Source organism: Geotrypetes seraphini, chromosome 8, assembly GCF_902459505.1.
Source record: "Geotrypetes seraphini chromosome 8, aGeoSer1.1, whole genome shotgun sequence".
Lineage (NCBI taxonomy): Eukaryota > Metazoa > Chordata > Amphibia > Gymnophiona > Dermophiidae > Geotrypetes > Geotrypetes seraphini.
This window is the reverse complement of record NC_047091.1, coordinates 4,136,036-4,156,245: the sequence shown is the minus strand read 5'-3', so window position 1 is coordinate 4,156,245 and position 20,210 is coordinate 4,136,036. Positions and strand designations below refer to the sequence as shown.

General features: G+C 45.6%; 1 protein-coding gene across 5 annotated transcripts in view; it reads right to left on the bottom strand.

Annotated features, from left to right (window-relative positions):
* Positions 1-19,833, bottom strand: part of CCDC61 (coiled-coil domain containing 61) — a 111,868-nt gene extending 92,035 nt beyond the window's left edge. For 4 of the 5 annotated variants that reach the window (XR_004540415.1, XM_033956038.1, XM_033956039.1 and 1 more), the window contains exons 1-3: positions 19,673-19,833; positions 3,829-4,024; positions 1,694-1,776 (exon numbers count right to left, since the gene is read on the bottom strand). Coding sequence is in view for 4 of the 5 variants with exons in the window: in XM_033956038.1 (XP_033811929.1) it covers positions 1,694-1,776; positions 3,829-3,976 (231 nt within the window). In the remaining variant the exon portion in view is untranslated. Of the gene's footprint in view, positions 1-1,693; positions 1,777-1,852; positions 1,895-3,828; positions 4,025-19,672 lie in introns of those variants that run through there. The other variant, XM_033956040.1, reaches the window with a different exon arrangement.
* Positions 19,834-20,210: the final 377 nt, after the last annotated feature.

Sequence of the window (20,210 nt, the reverse complement as noted above, 5' to 3'; positions counted from 1 at the left end):
CTCCAATTCTTCTATTCAGGAAGGCTTTACTCAGGAACATGCCACCATGATTCTTATAGCACCTCGGTGGCCACACCAGACATGGTTCCCTCTCCTCTTCCGACTCAGCAGACAGGATACCATTCCGCTTCCAATTTTTCCCCAACGCTGCTAACACAGAATGAAGGCTCTCTTCTCCATCCCAGTCTACTTCATTAGCCCTCATCCTGTGGATATTTCTCTCTTATTAGCTCCAGTATCAGCCATCCTTGAAGCCTCCAAAAAGCCTTCCACACAATGTTCCTATCATTTAAAACAGACTCGCTTTTCTGCCTAATGCAATACATCCACACACTTGCCCCCTTCTCAGTATTGGACTATCTCTTACACCTCTCCGACTCTGGCCTACAGCCTTCATCCATCCAAGCGTGCCAGATTTTAAGGCCAGATGGGATAGACATGTGGGATCTATCCGCAAAGATAAATAGGGAGGGTCATTAGAGTGGGCAGACTTGATGGGCCGTGGCCCTTAACTGCCGTCTATTTCTATGTTTCTATGAGAGCTATTAGTGCTTTCCATGCTCCACTGAATAATAAACTGTTGTCTACAAACCCAGTAAACTCCAGATTTATGAAAGGCTTGCTCAATACTAGACCTCCATTCAAGCCTATAGCTGTGCCCTGGGACCTTAATGTCATCCTTTCTGCCCTGATGTCAGATCTGCCCTACATGGTATTCTACCATGGCAAGTTTTCTCTGCATGCATCCCAAATCCCTCCTGAAAGTCATCTCGGAATTTCACCTCAACCAGTGCATTGTACTTCCAGGCTTTTTTTTCCAAAACTACACTCTCATCCAAGTGAAGTGGCCCTCCATCCTTTGGACTGCAAACATGCACTTGCCTACCACCTAGATTGCACCAAAGTTCATAGAACCTCCAATCAACTATTTCTGTCCTTTTGACCTAAACAAATTGGGAGCTGCTGTCTCTTAAGAAAACCATTTCAACATGGCTAGCAGACTGCATCTCTTTTTCCTTTTCCCAGACTAGACTCACGTTGGAGAGCCCATTTATGTTCCATACTCATCGTGGACATCTGTAAAGAAGCTACTTGGTCCTTCATCCATACCTTCACATCCCATTATTGTTTAGAACAGTATTCTAGCCAAGATAGTCAGTTCAGCTAAGCAGTATTTCAAAATTTATTATCCACTTGGAAGCCACTCTCCTTCCAACCCTATGAGCTTCACCAGGCTCATACTCCTTTCCACTAACCCTCTTAAGCATGATCCTGGCAGCGAGGGAGTCTCACATGCGACAACATGCTGCCTGCTTGTCCTAAGATAAAGCATAGTTACTTACCTGTAATGGGTGTTATCCAAGCACCCATCTCCCCCGATTGGCTCCCTGTCACCAAACTGAAGATTCTGCTGGCCAAAGACACATACGCCGACTAATACGCGGTGCGGACAGTCCAAGAATGCTTAAAGTGAAAATCTATACTTTTTGGCCGTCCATACTGGGGCTCCATGGATGACATCACTCATGTGAAAATCTCTCTGCTGTCCTTGGAAAACATCCGTAACAGCTAAGTAACTTGCAATATCCTAAACACAAAGCTGAAATTATGAAGAAAAATTAAACAAAATAAATCATTATCTATGCTAATTGAATATAACCCTATAGACCCTCTTGCTCCTGGATCTACTTACCTGCATCAGGGCTGACTCCAGCATGCTGCAGAAGATGGAGAACTGCTTGAAGTTGCCTGTTTTATGAGTCAAGTCTTCAATAACTAAAAGGATATAAAAAATAATTGAGAATATTGGCATGTTAAGTTGGTTTTAGATATTTGGCTTTAGTTACCTCACCTGACATCACTGAGCAGGTAAATGCTTCTCTTAAAACATTTTCTGAAAACAAAAGAAACCATTACAAACAAGAAAACAAGTTAAACGATGTTCCAAAAGTAAAATAGGTCACTGTATAACCCCAAAAGCCCATCAAGGAAGAAAAGTCATGACATTTCAGGGGAAAATAAAGCAGAAAGTACTTAGAAAATGTAGTCCAAATCAACAAAAATTTCATTTAGTATAATAACCCCCATATATCTGCATTAGCATAATAAAAGGAGAGTAACCATTGCCACAGGACTAACCTAGATTTAACAAAATCTTAGCTGTGCTAGCTCTATCAACAAATATACTCTTCCATTATTTCTCTTTTTTAATTACATACTGTGAGGGACCTGGAAATTAGTACAACGAGCGAGGTGATTAAATTTGCAGATGATACAAAGTTTTTCAGAGTAGTGAGGACACAGAAAGATTGCGAAGACCTGCAATGTGACATAAACACGCTCAAGAAAAGGGCCGCGACATGGCAAATGAGGTTTAACATGGATAAGTGTAAGATGATGCATGTCGGTAACAAAAATCTTATACACAAATACAGGATGTCTGGTGCAGTACTTGGAGAGACCCCTTCAGGAAAGAGACTTGGGAGTACTGGTTGATAAGTCAATGAAGCCGTCTGTGCAATGCGTGGCGGCTGCAAAAAGGGTGAACAGAATGCTAGGAATGATTAAGAAGGGGTTCACAAACAGATCAGAGAAGGTTATCATGCCGCTGTACCAGGCCATGGTATGCCCCCACCTGGAATACTGCGTCCAGCACTGATCGCCGTACATGAAGGAAGCCACGGTACTACTCGAGAGGGTCCAGAGAAGAGCGACTAAAATGGTTAAAGGACTGGAGGAGTTGCCGTACAGTGAGAGATTAAAGAAACTGGGCCTCTTCTCCCTTGAAAAGAGACAGAGGGGACATGATCGAAACATTCAAGGTACTGAAGGGGATAGACTTAGTAGATAAGGACAGGTTGTTCACCCTCTCCAAGGTAAGGAGAATGACAGAGCACTCTCTAAAGATGAAAGGGGATAGATTCCGTACAAACGTAAGGAAGTTCTTCTTCACCCAGAGAGTGGTAGAAAGCTGGAACGCTCTTCCGGAGGCTGTTATAGTGGAAAACAGCCTTCAGGGATTCAAGACAAAGTTAGACAAGTTCCTGCTGAACAAGAACGTGCGCTGTTAGGGCTAGTCTCGGTTAGGGTGCTGGTCTTTAACCAGAGGGCCGCCGCTCAGCCAAAAGGAAAGATTTCTAAACTATAAAGAGTTTTACCTCATGCAAAATTGTATTCTTTAATAAGACATTAACTGTTTTTTTCCAAGGCCCTCCAAATCCAAAATGTGGCCCTGCAAAGGAGTTTTGACATTAAGACCACTGCTCTAGGAGTTACTCCACTTTCTACCAGGGAGGGGGAAGGAGAGCACAGAAAACATTCCCTTTATCTGGAGTTTGGGGCATGGCAGCCATCTCTTAAATGCAAAGATAAACTGGCTAGTGGAGGAGAGAAGCTGGACACCCCTGTCTCACTGAAGAGGAAACCTCAACAGGAGAAATAGAAATGTCAGCTCACTGAAGAGAAAATCTCAACAGGAGAAAACAAAGTTCCAGTCACAGCCAGAATCCAGGAGCTATTCGAATAGCGACCATCACCTGCTGGGAGATAGAGCATACTGGAGATAAAGGAGGAGTGCCAGCCAATAGGACCACCTGTTAATCAGTTTCTCTATCTCCGCCTGCTGGTAGATGTGTGCTATCCCATTGGTCTCTTGTTTCATCTGCTGCTGTTGCTAAGGAAGAAGGATTAAATAAAATAAATGGCAAGCAACAAATAACAGAGAACATATTTACATTTTATTTTTTCTCTTCTCATTATGAGGATCCATCTTGAGAAAGTCTTCAGTAATTATTTAAAAAAGCAAAGAGAGATTAAGGGCCTACTCACATGCAGTATCAAATTCCCCTCGCCACTGGTCACTTGTGTGTATGTCCTCCACCTCCACCTCCAGCAGTGTTTCATCTGTACTTATCCTTACGCCATGCTCCACACCTCGAAAGACATACTCTGCCTGGACACTTGGCTGCTTGGTCATGGCTACACTTCTTCACAGTTCTCCCTCCAGAAGCAGTGAGAGGAATCACTGAAATTAAAATACCCATGAGACTACCACAAATCAGATTCTTTAATATACTCTCTCTATCTAAATAGAAAGTGCCTGGACTTTTTATTTCAGTGTGACAGCCCACTATGGAATTCTTTGCCACTGGGCTGTCAAATAGCTTTGATTCAAGAAATTTAAAACGATGCTCAAGATCCTTTACAATCACACACAAATTAATGATAATATATGAGGACTACATCTGTGGCTGACCCAATATTTCATCACTATTGTTCTTGAAATTTTTTACACAACCTAACCTCCATTTGTGTCAACCCAGTCGGCTGATTAACCATTCCCCTTAACTGTATCCATGACATCCTGTTTTGTCTGTCTTGTCTGTTTAGATCAGTGGTTCCCAAACCTGTCCTGGGGGACCCCCAGCCAGTCAGGTTTTCAAGATATCCCTACTGAATATGCATGAGAGAGATTTGCATACCTGTCACTTCCATTATATGCAAATCTCTCTCATGCAGTGTTCTCCCTAGCGTGTTCCAGCTGGGCACATCGCCCAGCTACTTTAAGTGAGCGCCTGGCTGCCATTTTGCAGCTGCAGAGACCGCGCCGGACCGGTTCCGGGATCTGACATCGGACTCGCGACTCGGCGATGGTTCGCACATGAATTGTCAAGCGCCTGCTTCTTCCGGTTTCCCTGCACCCCGTACTTGAAGATGAACATACCTTTCTTGCCTGAACCACAACTTCAGCAGCATTTAATTCAGCATACAAACTTCGGATAATGCCTGTTCTTTCGCTCAGATCAGGTCTAACTGAGCATGAGCAGAAGAACCAGCATTAGCGACCAAAGGATTTTCCATGAATCACGCCACAGCTCACGGTGGAGTACGGGCAGGGAAGGGGTAATTTGCATAGCGCGCCAAGGGGTTGTATTTTGATTGGTCCAAAGCCTTAGCATGCTATGCAAATTACCCCTTCCCCGCCCCTACTCCTTCACCATGAGCAGGGAAGGGTAATTTGCATAGTGTTTTAACATCGACCTATTAAAACATTTTCGCCCCTGCTGCAAAGGTCCGCCCCTTCAACGACTGAACTTTTGTTTCCCGCTGTGCTGAGTGACCAGGCAGAAAGTTTTGGGCGGGTTAGGTTGATGGTTCTAACTTCCCTCTGTGCTTTCAGCAGGGTATTTTTGGAGAGAAAAAAAGTTGTAAGCTTTTTCAAGCAGAGACTATTTTCTTACTGTTAACTCTGTGCAGCCTGCGTTGTCTGGTAGACCTATAGAAATATTTAATAGCAGCAGGTCATCCAGAAAGGGGGGGGGGGGGAAAAAAAAAAAAGAGTCCAGGGCCAGACTTGGCTGTGCTTTTCCCTCTTTGTGACTCTGCAGCGCTGCGTACATCTGAGAGCGCTATAGAAATATTTAATAATAATAATAATAACTTTATTTTTGTATACCGCAATACCACAAAACATTTCAGAGCAGTTTACAGGAGAAGAGACGGAAAAATTATGTTCTTACCTGTTAATTTTCTTTCCCTTAGACGCAGCAGATGAATCCAGAGACCAATGGGATAGCCCACATCTACCAGCAGGCGGAGATAGAGAAACTGATTAACAGGTGGTCCTACTGACTGGCACTCCTCCTGTTTATCCAGTATAGCTCCTTGTCCAAGTATCCGTAACCATCAATAGGCATAGCATGTAAAAAACTTATTTCCCATAACAAATCTCAAAATGCAATAATACAGAAAACAACCTGCCATAATAACAAACTGCGAAAGTTGCAAAAGAAAAAACCGAAAGACAATATCCAGAAAGGGTGGGCTCTGGATTCATCTGCTGCGTCTAAGGGAAAGAAAATTAACAGGTAAGAACATAATTTTTCCTTCCCTAGCAACAGCAGCAGATGAATCCAGAGACCAATGTGATGTAGCAAAGCAATCCTCAATCTGGGTGGGAAGCAAACGCCGCCTCCGCAACAACGAAGCACAAAACGCCCCTACCGCATGCGCCCCCACATCCAAGCAAAAATGCGGAGAGAAAGCACTCTCGGAAGACCAATTAGCCGCGAGACAAATCTCCTCCAAGAAAAAACCTCTGGGCCGAGCCCAAGAAGTAGCCATCGCTCCGGCAGAATGGTCATGAAGTTCTTTCGCCAACCGCTTCCCTGCCAGCAAGCAAGCATAAAGAATGTCCTCCTGGACCTATCGAGCGATGGAGGCTTCGGCCGCCGCCATATGTTTGAGGCGTCCCTTGAAGAATACAAAAAGGAGATATAAACAACTAAAAGTCGTTAGAAACCGAGTTCGCGGAGAACGCTACGTACGTATCAAAAAAATGCAGTGAATAAAAGCACTGCTCCAATTTCTCCTCCCAGGAAGAAGGAAGGAAAAGCGAGCATTACATAAAAGAAAGGTGACACCCTCCTAGAAAGAAATAGTGGTACCATCCGAACTGATACCCCATATTTCGGAAATCAGAAATAGGAATACCCGTTGAACAAGGCCTGCAACATAGAAAACTGCAGAGCTGAAGCCATGGCCACAAGAAACCCCATGTTCAACGGCACAGCCCTTTAGAGTCCCAAAAGAAAAGGATGAAATGAAGCCTTTGGTAAACTGAGAAGAAGTACGTGAAGATTGTACTCCAAACCGGGCTTTCTAAGAGGCGCATGAATATACCGCACTCTGTTTACATGAAGCTGAGAAGTAAGCGAAGAGCAATATACCTAGCCCTTGTAACAAGCCAAGAATGGCACTAGAAGCTGAAGGGAATTGAACGCTAAGCCCTCGGCAATACACTTGTGCCAAAAAGGAACTCTGGAGTGGTTCAAACGTTAAGAAGCACCCAAGAAAGGAAAAACCTCCAAAAGGAAGCAGAAACCACAGGAGAAGACATCCGTAGCACCTGGATAAGAGAGAAACAACCTGCTTCGCATAACCCTTACACGTCAGCCATGATTTTTCAAATAACTAGGTCGTAATACTAAAGAAGTACAAATATCCATGTTGATCGGACCCTAGGCGAGCAAAGGCGGAGATACCACGAAACTTCTTAGTCCGGCTGTCGAAAGACTCATCAAATCCGCTTAGTAAGGATGGCGCCGCCAATCCAGAGATTCTACAAATACTGTGCCCGGAAAGCGAGCTTGAGATGGCAAATCCAAGCCATCATCAGCCAGCAGAAAACACTGAAAAAGAGAAGGCAGAAACGAGAAAGGAGCCACGCAGCTACCCCCCTCTAACTCCCACTCCCTGGGTCCGCCAAAGAAGCTAGGAAGCTTAGAATTGAGAGACGAGGCCATGAGGTCTAGGTCAAGGAGATCTCACGTCCATAAAAAGAGCTAGAACGCCTGAGCCACAAATCTCAATATCCAGGATGCAGAAGATTACACTATTACTAATATGCACACTTTCCAGAGCGTACACAGCGCTGTACACTGTAACATACAAGAAATGGGCCATGCTCAGATTCCGGGGAGAGAAAGTCTATCCAAACTCTTATCTTGATCCATAAAAGGATCTGCCAACAGAAGACGAAGATGAGAGTCCACCCATTGAAGCAGAACAACTTAACCTGCCAACTGAGTACAACACCTACTGCCCAAGCTGTAGAGAAATACCCCCATCCTAATACTGACCAAAAGGACCCTCAGCGGCAATCCGGAAGAATGATCTGAAGCTCCAGAGAGTTAGCCTGACCCTGCTCAAGAGTAGAAGAATGAACAAGTACTGAGTCGCCTCTGAAGACCAGACTCCTGGAGCTGAGGATGGAAGCTACCGAGACCCCCAACCCGACAGCCCGGGATGGTCGGTGGTCATGAGCTAGTCTAGCAAAGACTGAGGCATGCCTTGAAAAAAGAAATCGCGCTGAGCCACCAAATCATACAGAGCGATGCAGGAGGAGCATACCAAAAAATTGGAGCCCTGAGATACCGGGAACCACTGGAGTAGCTTAAGAAGGGAAAAGCAAGCCGAAGTTCCCAGTGGATTCAGCAATATGGATCCCAGAAACTGTACAGAATCCCATACTCTTGGTCATGGTAAGCGAAGAAGAATACCAATCTGAGACTGAGACCCCACGCCCAAGTCTCTGGAAAGAAACACATGTCTCTCCTATATGAATAAAAACATCACCCCAATATACCTATAAATAGTACAGGAGAAAAGAGCGCTGTGCAAATTCGAAGATGCACGTGTAAAGAACTGAGGAAAAGATACCACCCTTTTCGTGTCAGTCAAATGGCCCGACTGGAAGTCGTCTGAATCAATCAGGCAGTCAAGAAGAAATTAGATGAATGGCCTTGTAGCGCCAAAACAGTACCACCGCCTACATCAACTAAAACATTCGTGAAGCTTTGGGTAGGCGAAATGGCATGTGCCAAAACCGAAAGCGTTGCTCCAAGAGAGGCAGGCAAACCAAGTGCCGATTCGGAGTCCATAGAGAAAATGTAAATATACTCCCAGGTTGCCTGCAGAAATGTGTAACCCTGAGAAACTAATTCAGCAAAATGGGATCCAGCCTGCCCAATGCCCCCTTCTCGGGCACCATGCAGTAAGTGGAACAACGTCCCTTAGTTCCCGAAGAACTACAAGAACTATCCTGAGGACCAGTAACACTGAAAAGGGAAACACAAAACATAGAGACTCCAAGAACGAACTGGAAACCTGAGAAGGATGCAAAGATGCAAGCATCCTGAAAAATCTTCACAGCCCCCTGACCTGACATTATAGCGTCTTCTCCCTCATGAGAAAGCCTGAAGAGTCATTGGAAGAAGTCAAGATCCCCTCAGAATGAAATGCAGAAGGTCAGTGAATGGCAGGATGAGACTATAGGATCTGCAAAAAGATTCTCCTAGGAAAAATCAAGTTTCACAATGTAAAGAGGAATATACTGGACCCATGAAAACAGTACTAACCCCATGCAACATGAGCGAAATACGTATGTCCTTAAAAGTGAATACGTACTAGACTCAATCAAGATGCTGCATCTACCGCCCCGTGGAAAACAACAGCATCCTTACAGGTATCAGACAAAGCTCACATCGCTAATGAGAGCTTCAGGGATAGAAACATAGAAACATAGAAAAAAGCGGCAGAAAAGGGCTATAGCCCACCAAGTCTGCCCATTCCAGGTATCCCCCCCCTGAATTTACTCCCTTAAAGATCCCACGTGAGTATCCCATTTTTTCTTAAAATCCATCACGCTGCTGGCCTTTATCACCTGGAGTGGGAGTCTGTTCCAGTGATCCACCACTCTTTCGGTGAAGAAGTACTTCCTGGAGTCGCCATGAAACTTCCCTCCCCTGATTTTCAGCGGATGCCCTCTGGTGGTCGAGGGTCCCACTAGCCCGAAGATATCATCTTCTGACTCGATGCATCCCGTGATGTACTTATACGTTTCAATCATATCTCCCCGTTCTCTTCTTTCCTCAAGTGAGTACAGCCGCAATTTCTTTAGTCTTTCTTCATACGCGAGATCCTTGAGCCCCATTACCATCCTGGTGGCCATTCTCTGAACCGACTCGATCCTCAGCACGTCCTTTCGGTAGTGTGGTCTCCAAAACTGAACACAGTACTCTAAGTGAGGCCTCACCATGGCTCTGTACAACGGCATCATAACTTCAGGTCTCCTGCTGACGAAACTTCTGCGGATACACCCCATCATTTGTCTTGCCCTGGAGGAAGCCTTCTCCACTTGAATGGCAACTTTCATGTCCTCGCTAATGATTACTCCTAGATCGCGTTCCTCCGTGGTCCTAACCAAGGTCTCACCATTTAGTACATAAGTTCTACACGGGTTTCTCTTGCCCAGGTGCATTATCTTGCATTTTTTAGCATTGAAGCCTAACTGCCAAGTGTTTGACCATTGTTCCAGTAGCAGTAGGTCGTGTGTCATATTATCAGGTAATAAGCATCTGCCTACTATGTTGCAAAGTTTGGCGTCGTCGGCGAACAGTGATACCCTTCCTCTAAGTCCTTGCGTCATATCTCTTATGAATAAGTTGAATAGAATCGGGCCCAGGACCGATCCCTGCGGCACTCCACTGATTACGTCCGACGCTTCGGATGGGGTACCGTTTACCACCACCTTCTGAAGTCTGCCGCTAACAGCCTCCTAGACAATCGGAGGACAAAGACGCAGAATTAATCGAAGACATTGAGAATATCACCTTGCGGGGGGATGTTGTTCTATCAGGAGACTTCAATATGCCTGATGTAGACTGGAACACACTCTCAGCAACAACTTGTGATAGCAGGAGGATATTAGCGTCCATGAAGGGAGTACAGCTCAAACAAATGGTGCTAGAGCCTACTAGGGCCCAGGCCATCCTGGACCTGGTACTTACGAACGGGGAAAGCGTCTCGGAGGTCTCGGTGGGAGAAACGCTAGCCACCAGTGACCATAACATGGTATGGTTTAACCTTAGGAAAGGCTTCCCTAGATCTCAAACAAGAACAAGGGTACTCAATTTCCGGGGCACTGACTTCGCACGCATGGGAGATTTCGTTCATCAGACACTACAGGTTCAAGAAGTAACTAATAATGTGGAAGCTATGTGGTCAACCTTGAAGTCGACCCTTCATGAGGCATCTATCCGCTACATTAAATCGGTAAATAAACAACAAAGAAACAAGAGACCCAAATGGTTCACTGATGAGGTCTCGAACCGCGTCAAGGAGAAGAAAAGAGCATTTCTCTTATACAAACGCACCGGGGAGAAGGAAGCAAACATTGAATACAAGACAAAGTCTGCAGCGGTCAAAACAGCAGTCAGGGAGGCCAAACTTCGAATGGAAGAAACTCTAGCGAAGAACATTAAGAAAGGGGACAAGTCCTTCTTCAGGTACATTAGTGACAGGAAGAAGAACACAAATGGGATAGTACGCCTTAGAACGACAGACGGGAATTATGTGGAAACAGATTCCGATAAAGCCAAACTGCTGAATGATTACTTCTGCTCGGTCTTTACCTGCGAGGCACCAGGGCACGGGCCAAGGCTGGAAATGAAGCAAAGCATGGAAGATCCATTTCAGAATTTTGAGTTCACACCTGCTGATGTCTACAGTGAACTGTCAAAACTTAAGGTGAACAAAGCCATGGGACCGGACAATTTGCACCCAAGAGTGCTCAGAGAGCTAAGCGATGTTTTGGCAAAACCGTTAGCAGTACTCTTCAATCTCTCCCTAAGTACGGGGAGAGTCCCCCTGGACTGGAAAACAGCCAACGTCATTCCTCTGCACAAAAAAGGTTGCAGAGCAGAGGCTGCAAATTACAGACCAGTAAGTCTCACATCAGTAGTATGTAAACTCATGGAAACTTTACTTAAAGGTAAACTAGACACGATTTTGGACGAGGGGAACCTAAGGGATCCCTGTCAACATGGATTCACTAGGGGTAGGTCATGCCAATCCAATCTAATCAGCTTCTTTGATTGGGTGACGGGAAAGTTAGACTCGGGAGAGTCTCTGGACATAGTGTACTTGGATTTCAGTAAAGCTTTTGACAGTGTCCCACACCGCAGACTATTGCACAAGATGAAGTCGATGGGGTTAGGTGAGAAACTAACTGCATGGGTCAACGATTGGCTGAGTGGAAGACTTCAGAGGGTGGTGGTCAACGGCACCCTCTCTGAGACATCGGAAGTGACTAGCGGAGTGCCGCAGGGCTCGGTCCTGGGACCATCCCTTTTCAACATATTCATAAGGGACTTGACCCAAGGGCTTCAGGGTAAAGTAACATTGTTCGCCGACGACGCCAAACTGTGTAATATAGTAAGTGAAAGCAATCTCAAGGATAATATGACGCAGGATTTGATCACGTTGGAAAACTGGTCCTCGACATGGCAGCTGGGCTTCAACGCTAAGAAATGTAAGGTCATGCATCTCGGCTGCGGAAATCCATGCAAAACTTACACCTTAAATGGGGAAACACTAGCTAGGACTTCAGAAGAACGGGACTTGGGAGTAATCGTCAGTGCTGATATGAAGGCTGCCAAACAGATGGAGCAGGCCTCATCCAAGGCAAGGCAGATGTTGGGATGTATCAATAGAGGCTTCATCAGCCGCAAACCTGAAGTCATAATGCCGCTTTACAGAGCCATGGTGAGACCTCACCTGGAATACTGTGTGCAATTTTGGAGACCACACTACCAAAAAGATGTGCTTCGAGCTGAATCTGTCCAGCGAATGGCCACTAGAATGGTCTCCGGACTCAAGAGTCTCACATACGAAGAAAGACTGGGCAAACTACAGCTATACACTCTTGAGGAGCGTAGAGAAAGGGGAGACATGATTGAGACATTTAAGTACATCACAGGTCGTGTCGAGGCGGAAAGCGATATATTCTTCCCCAGGGGACCCTCGGTCACAAGGGGGCACCCGCTCAAACTCAGAGGAGGGAAATTTAATGGTGACACCAGGAAGTATTTCTTCACAGAAAGGGTTGTAGATCACTGGAACAAACTTCCGGTGCAGGTGGTCAAGGCCACCAGCGTGCTAGACTTTAAGAATAAATGGGACATCCACGTGGGATCCCTATGGGGGTCGAGCTAAGGATCTGGGTCATTAGCACTCAGACTTGATGGGGTGGGTCAGAAGAGTGGGCAGACTTGATGGGCTGTAGCCCTTTTCTGCCGTCATCTTTCTATGTTTCTATGTTTCTATAGCGCGTGATCCTCCGTGGGTTTGATAGAATAGGTAACTGGCTCCTGGTTAAACGGAGCTGTACAGCCCTTCCTGTCTGGTTTGGGGGGCCCGTCTAGCATGTGCCATGAGAAAATGGCGACAGGAGAAACCAGCATGATAAGCATGGAAATCTGAAGTCCAGGCCCCCTCAGAAATAGAGAAAGAGTCCTGGCCGCAGGAAGATGCGCAGTGTCATTATGCCCATAGAGACAGCCTGAACTTGAAAACTGTTTGTACTACCTTTAGGCATATATATCCTGTGCCACTACTAGACACATGCAGCTCAGCACAGAGGCCCAAATAAGGATAGCTACCAACAGACAAAGGCTCAATCTGCAGGGACCCCAAGAGAGACAATGAGATATCTGTGTGAAGTACAGGGCACTATCTTACTGCTGATCTCACCGTGCCGTGAGTTGCCGTATGTCGCCCCAGTCCGGAGACAAACCGAGACTGGGTGACCTAGCACAGGTCAGAGTCTCTCTGGTAAACCCCTTGAGTGCCCAGAGTCCGATTAAACAAGCAGCTTCCTTCAAGGGAGTACAGCAGGAACACAGACATAGACATATAAATCTGCCCAAGCTTGTCCCAAAGCTGGTGAAACACATACAACTTGTCTGAACCGGAAAAGAGAGAAGCCCCAGCATACCCTGACCAAAGTCAGCTGGAAACAAACTACCGGAATGCTGCAGCTCTCCCGCCATCGCCAGAGACCCAAGCGCATGCCTGATTCTCGCTGACACGTGGCCGCTGCATCAACGCTCCTAGAAACATAGTCGGATTCAAGCCCTGCAAAATTTACCCTGCCGCAGCTTGCATAGAAAGAAAAATCAGACTCAGGGAATAACCAGAAGAATGGCCCACAGCGCCGGAAAAATACATGTCCCATCTCATGCACGCTGCTATAAACCGGCACCTGCACAATCAGCTGCACATGGCCATGACAAACACCGATGAAAGAGAGCCTCAGAATAAACAGGACTACTATTGCTACACTGAAACCCAACAATGAGAACAAGTGCGAGCATTAAATCGCACCGCTACTGCCGCGCTGTAACCAACAAGGAAACCAAGCGCGTGCATGCAAAGGGCGGGAAGTCCCGGCTCCCTCCACGGATTTCTAGTCATAAAACTTTAGCCTCAATAAAATATCCATTCCTTAAACATACGTTGATCGAACCCACATTACTAAGACACCCAAACAGAACCTGAAGTTCAACCGACATTAAAAAGCAGACATACTCACAAGCTTGTTGTTAGGGTCGGTTGAAGCCAGTTAAAACTGGTTAATCAGCAGTAACCGAGCAGAATGGAGGAACTGTGATCTCTCTTTTTTTTTTTTTTTTTTAACAGAGAAGGGAAAGAAGAAAAAAATTGAGACCCAGTCAGACCCTCTATCACTGGAGGGAGGGTGAGGCAGGGACCTGGGGGGGGGCCCAGGTGTAACCCCTAAAGCCGGCACCGTTCAGCCGGACACCCCTGTCTCACTGAAGAGAAAATCTCGACAGGAGAAATAGCACTGCCAGCTCACTGAAGAGAAACCTCAACAGGAGAAACAGAATGGCAGTCTCACTGAAGAGAAACCTCAACAGGAGAAAATAAAGTTCCAGTCACAGCCAGATTTCAGGAGCTAGTTGAATAGCGACCTTTTCCTGCTGGGAGATAGAGAATACTGGATAAACAGGAGGAGTGCCAGCCAATAGGACCACCTTTTAATCAGTTTCTCTATCTCCGCCTGCTAGTAGATGTGGGCTATCCCATTGGTCTCTGGATTCATCTGCTGCTGTTGCTAGGGAATATACGATAAATAATAGAAGGTCTAGTTGCACAATTCCTTACTAACTACCTGGAAGACCATAACCTACTTCACCCCTCACAATCAGGATTTCGAACCAACCACAGCACAGAGACACTACTAGTAATCCTACTAGACATAGCTCGACAGCACATTAGCAAAGGCAAAAAGATGCTGATAATCCAACTTGATCTCTCTGCTGCATTTGACCTGGTCGACCATTCCATACTACCACAGATACTTGAAACCATTGGGATCTCAGGCAGGGTTTACAATTGGTTCCAAGGATTCCTCAAATCAAGAACTTACTCTGTAAGTCCAAAGATCTCAAATCAGACCCATGGTCCAACCCCTGCGGAGTTCCACAAGGATCGCCACTATCACCTATGCTCTTCAATCTCTTTATCTCCTCCCTTGGAACCACTTTAGACAACTTAAATGTTACATCCTTCAGCTACGCAGATGACATTACCATACTCCTCCCCTTTGATTCACCAGGTCCCACCTCAACAGTAAAACTGAAAAAAACACTAGACGCAGTGGAAAAAATGGATGGTAGACCACAAACTGAAACTAAACTCAGATACAACAAAAATCCTTCTGCTCGAAAAGGCCAAAACCCCCACCATCACAGAATTGGAAATTAAGGACACCAAATACCCAATACAGCCTGAACTTAAACTCCTAGGAGTAACGATAGACAAATGCTGCACAATGAAGGCCCAAATCAATAAGACAACCCTGAAAGCTTTTTTAACTATGAGAAATCTACGTAAAATAAGAAAATTCTTTGACACAGAGCAATTCAGGCTAATTGTCCAATCCTTAGTCTTAGGTCTTCTGGACTATTGCAATTCCCTCTATCTACCATGCCCTGCCAACATGCTAAAACAACTTCAGTCTATACAAACACCGCTCTCAGACTGATCTACTCTCTGAGAAAATATGACCACATCACCACTGCCTTCCTAGACTCTCACTGGCTACCAATACAAGCACGAATTCAATTCAAATTCTACTGTCTATTATTCAAAGCATTAAACAGCTCTGCACCCTCCTACCTAAACAACCGCCTAAATCAGATCCTCACCACAAGACAAAGAAGAACCCTGACCCCATTTGCCTACCCTCCGCTCAAAGGCTCTCAGCACAAGAAGATGTTTGACAACCTTCTTGCGACGCAAGCAGCGAAACTTGACCACTCCATCTCCAATCTGCTGACGGCGACGGGCGACCTCAAAACATTTCGAAAATAAATCAAAACCCTGCTATTCAAAAAATTTATCCAGATACCTTAACTACCCCCCCCCCCCCCTTCCCTCTCCTCCCTGGTATAATCCCCTCCCAAATCCTCCACTTTGGTAATCTCTACCTCCTCAAAATTATCAACCAAGAATACAGCTCCCTAAAATGTAATGCTCCCTAGAAATGTCCAGCATTCTTAATTGTAATCTTATTTGTAATCCTATTTGTAATATTACCTAGAAATGTCCAGTCATTCTACTATCTAATTTGCAAGTTCTCCTGGAAATATCCAGCTATCTTACCTCCTTTGTAACCAAAAAAAAATAAAAATAAAATTATAACGTCACTGGAAATGTCCAGTTAGCTATTTTGTAATCCGCCTTGAACTGCAAGGTATAGGCGGAATAGAAGTCACTAATGTAATGTAATGTCCTCCCAGCCCTGGAAAATAACAAGGAACAGATCCACAAAATTGTTGAGTCTTTGAACATGCAGCTGCAGACCAAGGGCCAAGAGCTGAATGAGTTCTGTGAGAAGTACAATATTAGACTGATGGGTGAGAAGGAGCAGAAACAATCACCCAAAGAGAGTGGGGATTGGCCAGGCAGCAAACCCAGTTCTGCAAAGGTTTGGTCTCCCGAGACCCTTCCTGGTATGAGATATACTCATCGCTGAGAACGATCACAAGTTGGGTCAAACATCTGATTGAAATCCCCTGCAATGTATACCGGATCAGTAACCCGCCCAAGAAGAATGGCAGTTAGACCCTCAAAGAAGGAATGGTCATAGGTATTATGTGCATATACATTCATCAAGTAAAAGGAATATGTGCCTACTGACAACTGCAGCAAGAGGTAGCGGCCCTGTAGGTCCGAGGCTACTACTTTCGCAGTGTAAGGCAATGTCTTACTAATCAGTTTCGCCACCCCTGCTCGCTTATGAGTTGAAGATGCTGCATGCACTGTGGCTACCCAGGACCTCCTCAATTTCTGATGTTCCAAGTCTGTAAGTCGGGTTTCTTGCAGACAGGCTATGTCGACCTTATGTCGTTTGAGCTGTGTTAAAATTTTTGTTCGTTTTATGGGAGAGGTAATGCCCGAAACATTCCAGGATACTATTCTCAAAGTGTTAGCCAGCAGGTACAAAAGGGGCTAGTACAAACATATAAAATGCTAAGTGCGGAAAAAATCCACCCCGGGTTCCCAGCCATACCCAGGGCAGCCACATGACGCTCAGGACCTGCCCGAGCAGCACCAGTACCATGGTAAATGTCAGGTGCAGGAGTCTCGTAGCAGGGTCCGATCCCACCCTTCCCAATAATTGAAAGAATACCAGCAGCAACCATGTAGGCCAAGGACTCTCCCCCCCCCTGGAACCCCAACCCCCCCTCCCTTCCCAACCTTCTCCCCAATTGCATGGTTGTGGTCACAGCCTCAGGTTCGCCTTAGGCGGTCCCAAAGGTGTGAAAGATCACAAAACAATGCCACTCCGGGCCCCGAGTTCCCATACAGTAAATACAATAGTCATAAGAGCAGTCTGCAGAGCAAATGAACGTTAGGATGAGCTCAAATATACAGTATATCAATTTCTGAACTAGAACAGGAAAAAACACAAAATTGTAAACAAACTTAAACCAGAATAGCAAGTAACAGCCATATTATCTGAGATCCAGGCTTCCCCCAAACCAGAAGATCCCGGTGCATCCACAATGCCACAGGCACACAGGAGCATGTGACAAACAAGGAAGCACATCATGTGCTCTTTCATGTAAGGTCCGACTGGGGCAACACCTGAGTGTTCACATAAAGGGCCGCCTCAGCCGCGGCCTCAAATACCTGCCAGCGTCCCTGATGGTAAATTTTCAAAGTGGCTGGATATAAAAAGAGAAAGCGTATTTTTTTTTTCAGCCAAAGAGGAGCAAAGTGGGTAGAATTGCTTCCTGCGCTCCGTTAGGGCCACAGAGTAGTCCTGGAAAATGCGCACCTCAGACTCCTCAAAATATGAACAGGAGAAATAGCATCACCAGCTCACTGAAGAGAAACCTCAACAGGAGAAAATAAAGTTCCAGTCACAGCCAGAATCCAGGAGCTATTCGAATAGCGACCATCACCTGCTGGGAGATAGAGCATAGTGGAGATACAGGAGGAGTGCCAGCCAATAGGACCACCTGTTAATCAGTTTCTCTATCTCCGCCTGCTGGTAGATGTGTGCTATCCCATTGGTCTCTGGATTCATCTACTGCTGTTGCTAAGGAATTAACATTTTCTCAGCGTACTGTGTGCTTTGTGGGTTTTTTATTTTATTTTATTGTTGGTAGATCATTTTGTCTTGGTCATTTTAAAAGTAGCTCGCAAGCCCAAAAAGTGTGGGCACCCCTGCAATAGGCCGAATCGAATCGAAATTTTTTTTTTTCCTGAATCGGGCAGAATTAGTTTACACCCAAGACATTTAAGCAACTGGAGATGGCAGATGCAGGCTTGGCCCATTACTTGACTTGAAGCCAGTAGGCTGAGCTTGTCAACCTCTATCTGAAACCAAGGCGGTTTAACAAACAGGAGACTGCTGCCAATCAGAGACTGTGTGTTATATGTATCAAGATGGCGGCACTGTGATGAAACAGCTGTTATCTCCTATTAATTAAACTTGCTTGGTTCACACTTTGGTCTTTTCCTCCTAATCGTATAACATATATGCATGAAAAAGTTCACGGATTGGTTTCATTATTTTTCTGGTGGGCAACAATTGTTGATTTCGTTTTTCTCCTATAACCGGTATGTTTCTATCATATGCTTACTGGGCCTAATACTCAAATGAACCGTTGCCTATTCCCCCCTCAAAATCCTTCGGGCTACACTAGTTTCTTATTGGCTAAGCAGGAAGGACGAAGGGCTTAAACTACCCCCATTGCACTAAAACTTTAAGATCATCAAAACAAAGAAGGTGGGGCTTTCAAATACAACTCTGCACCCACTACAAACAGGAATCCCATTAGATCTCGTCCCTATAGACCAGGGGTGTCAAAGTCGATCCTCGAGGGCCGCAATCCAGTCGGGTTTTCAGGATTTCCCCAATGAATATGCATTGAAAGCAGTGCATGCACATAGATCTCATGCCTATTCATTGGGGAAATCCTGAAAACTCGACTGGAATGCGGCTCTGGAGGACCGGAGTTCCCTACCCCTGCTCTGCACTTTATGAGGAAGACAAACAATTTTGGTAGCCTTCCTCTGGACCAGGGATCTCAAAGTCCCTCCTCGAGGGCCACAATCCAGTCAGGTTTTCAGGATTTCCCCAATGAATATGCATTGAAAGCAGTGCATGCACATAGATCTCATGCATATTCATTGGGGAAATCCTGAAAACCCGACTGGATTTCGGCCCTCAAGGAGGAACTTTGAGATCCCTGTACTAGAGGATGGTTTATTTAAACTTAGGGATCTCAAAGTCCCTCCTTGAGGGCTGCAATCCAGTCGGGTTTTCAGGATTTCCCCACTGAATATGCATGAGATCTATGTGCATGCACTGCTTTCAATGCATATTCATTGGGGAAATCCTGAAAACCCGACTGGATTTCGGCCCTCAAGGAGGAACTTTGAGATCCCTGTACTAGAGGATAGTTTATTTAAACTTAGGGATCTCAAAGTCCCTCCTTGAGGGCCGCAATCCAGTCGGGTTTTCAGGATTTCCCCAATGAATATGCATGAGATCTATGTGCATGCACTGCTTTCAATGCATATTCATTGGGGAAATCCTGAAAACCCGACTGGATTCAGCCCTCGAGGACCGACTTCGACACCTGTGCTATAGACTAATCTATCACAACTGCCTGAAATACAACGTCACACACCTTCGCCTGCCAGGTGCAAAGAATCAACCGCTGCAATTCACTTTTATAAGTCCGAACAAACCCACAGAAACTTATTGATGACAATGAAAATAAGTCACCTTAAAATCCCCGGTGCAATCTTTAGTTTGAAGACGCGATCCTAGATAGAAAAACCCACCAAGACCGAGTGCGACCAATCGGTAATCTTGCAGTAATGAAGAAGCCGTTAAACTGCCGCCGCCATACCACCACCTTTCTCATTGGGCCACTGTGAAAGGAATGGGCGGGAACCAAGAAGCAGGAAATACTGTACTGTCCAATTATAAAAAGCGTCCGCCTCCTCTCTGCTCTACGTGCCCTTTTCTATTGGCTATAGTTTTTAATGGGCGGTGTGAAAGATGTTAAAGACTCTCAATCCGGGTCCACAGCCGCTGGTCTGATTGGTTGCAACGCTTAGAGGGGCGGGGCACGGCGGGTACGTCTTACGCTAGAATCCGTCTTAAGCTTATGGGCGTGTCCTACCTTGGAGACAGCTTTCTGCCTGTCAATGGCCGCTTTGAAAACGCAGCGTAATTCCCTGTTTATTGCCACCTATTAGTTTGATGTGGCTGGCGTAGTTCAGCATGAGGAGGGAATTGCCCCGAAATGAGTTCACAA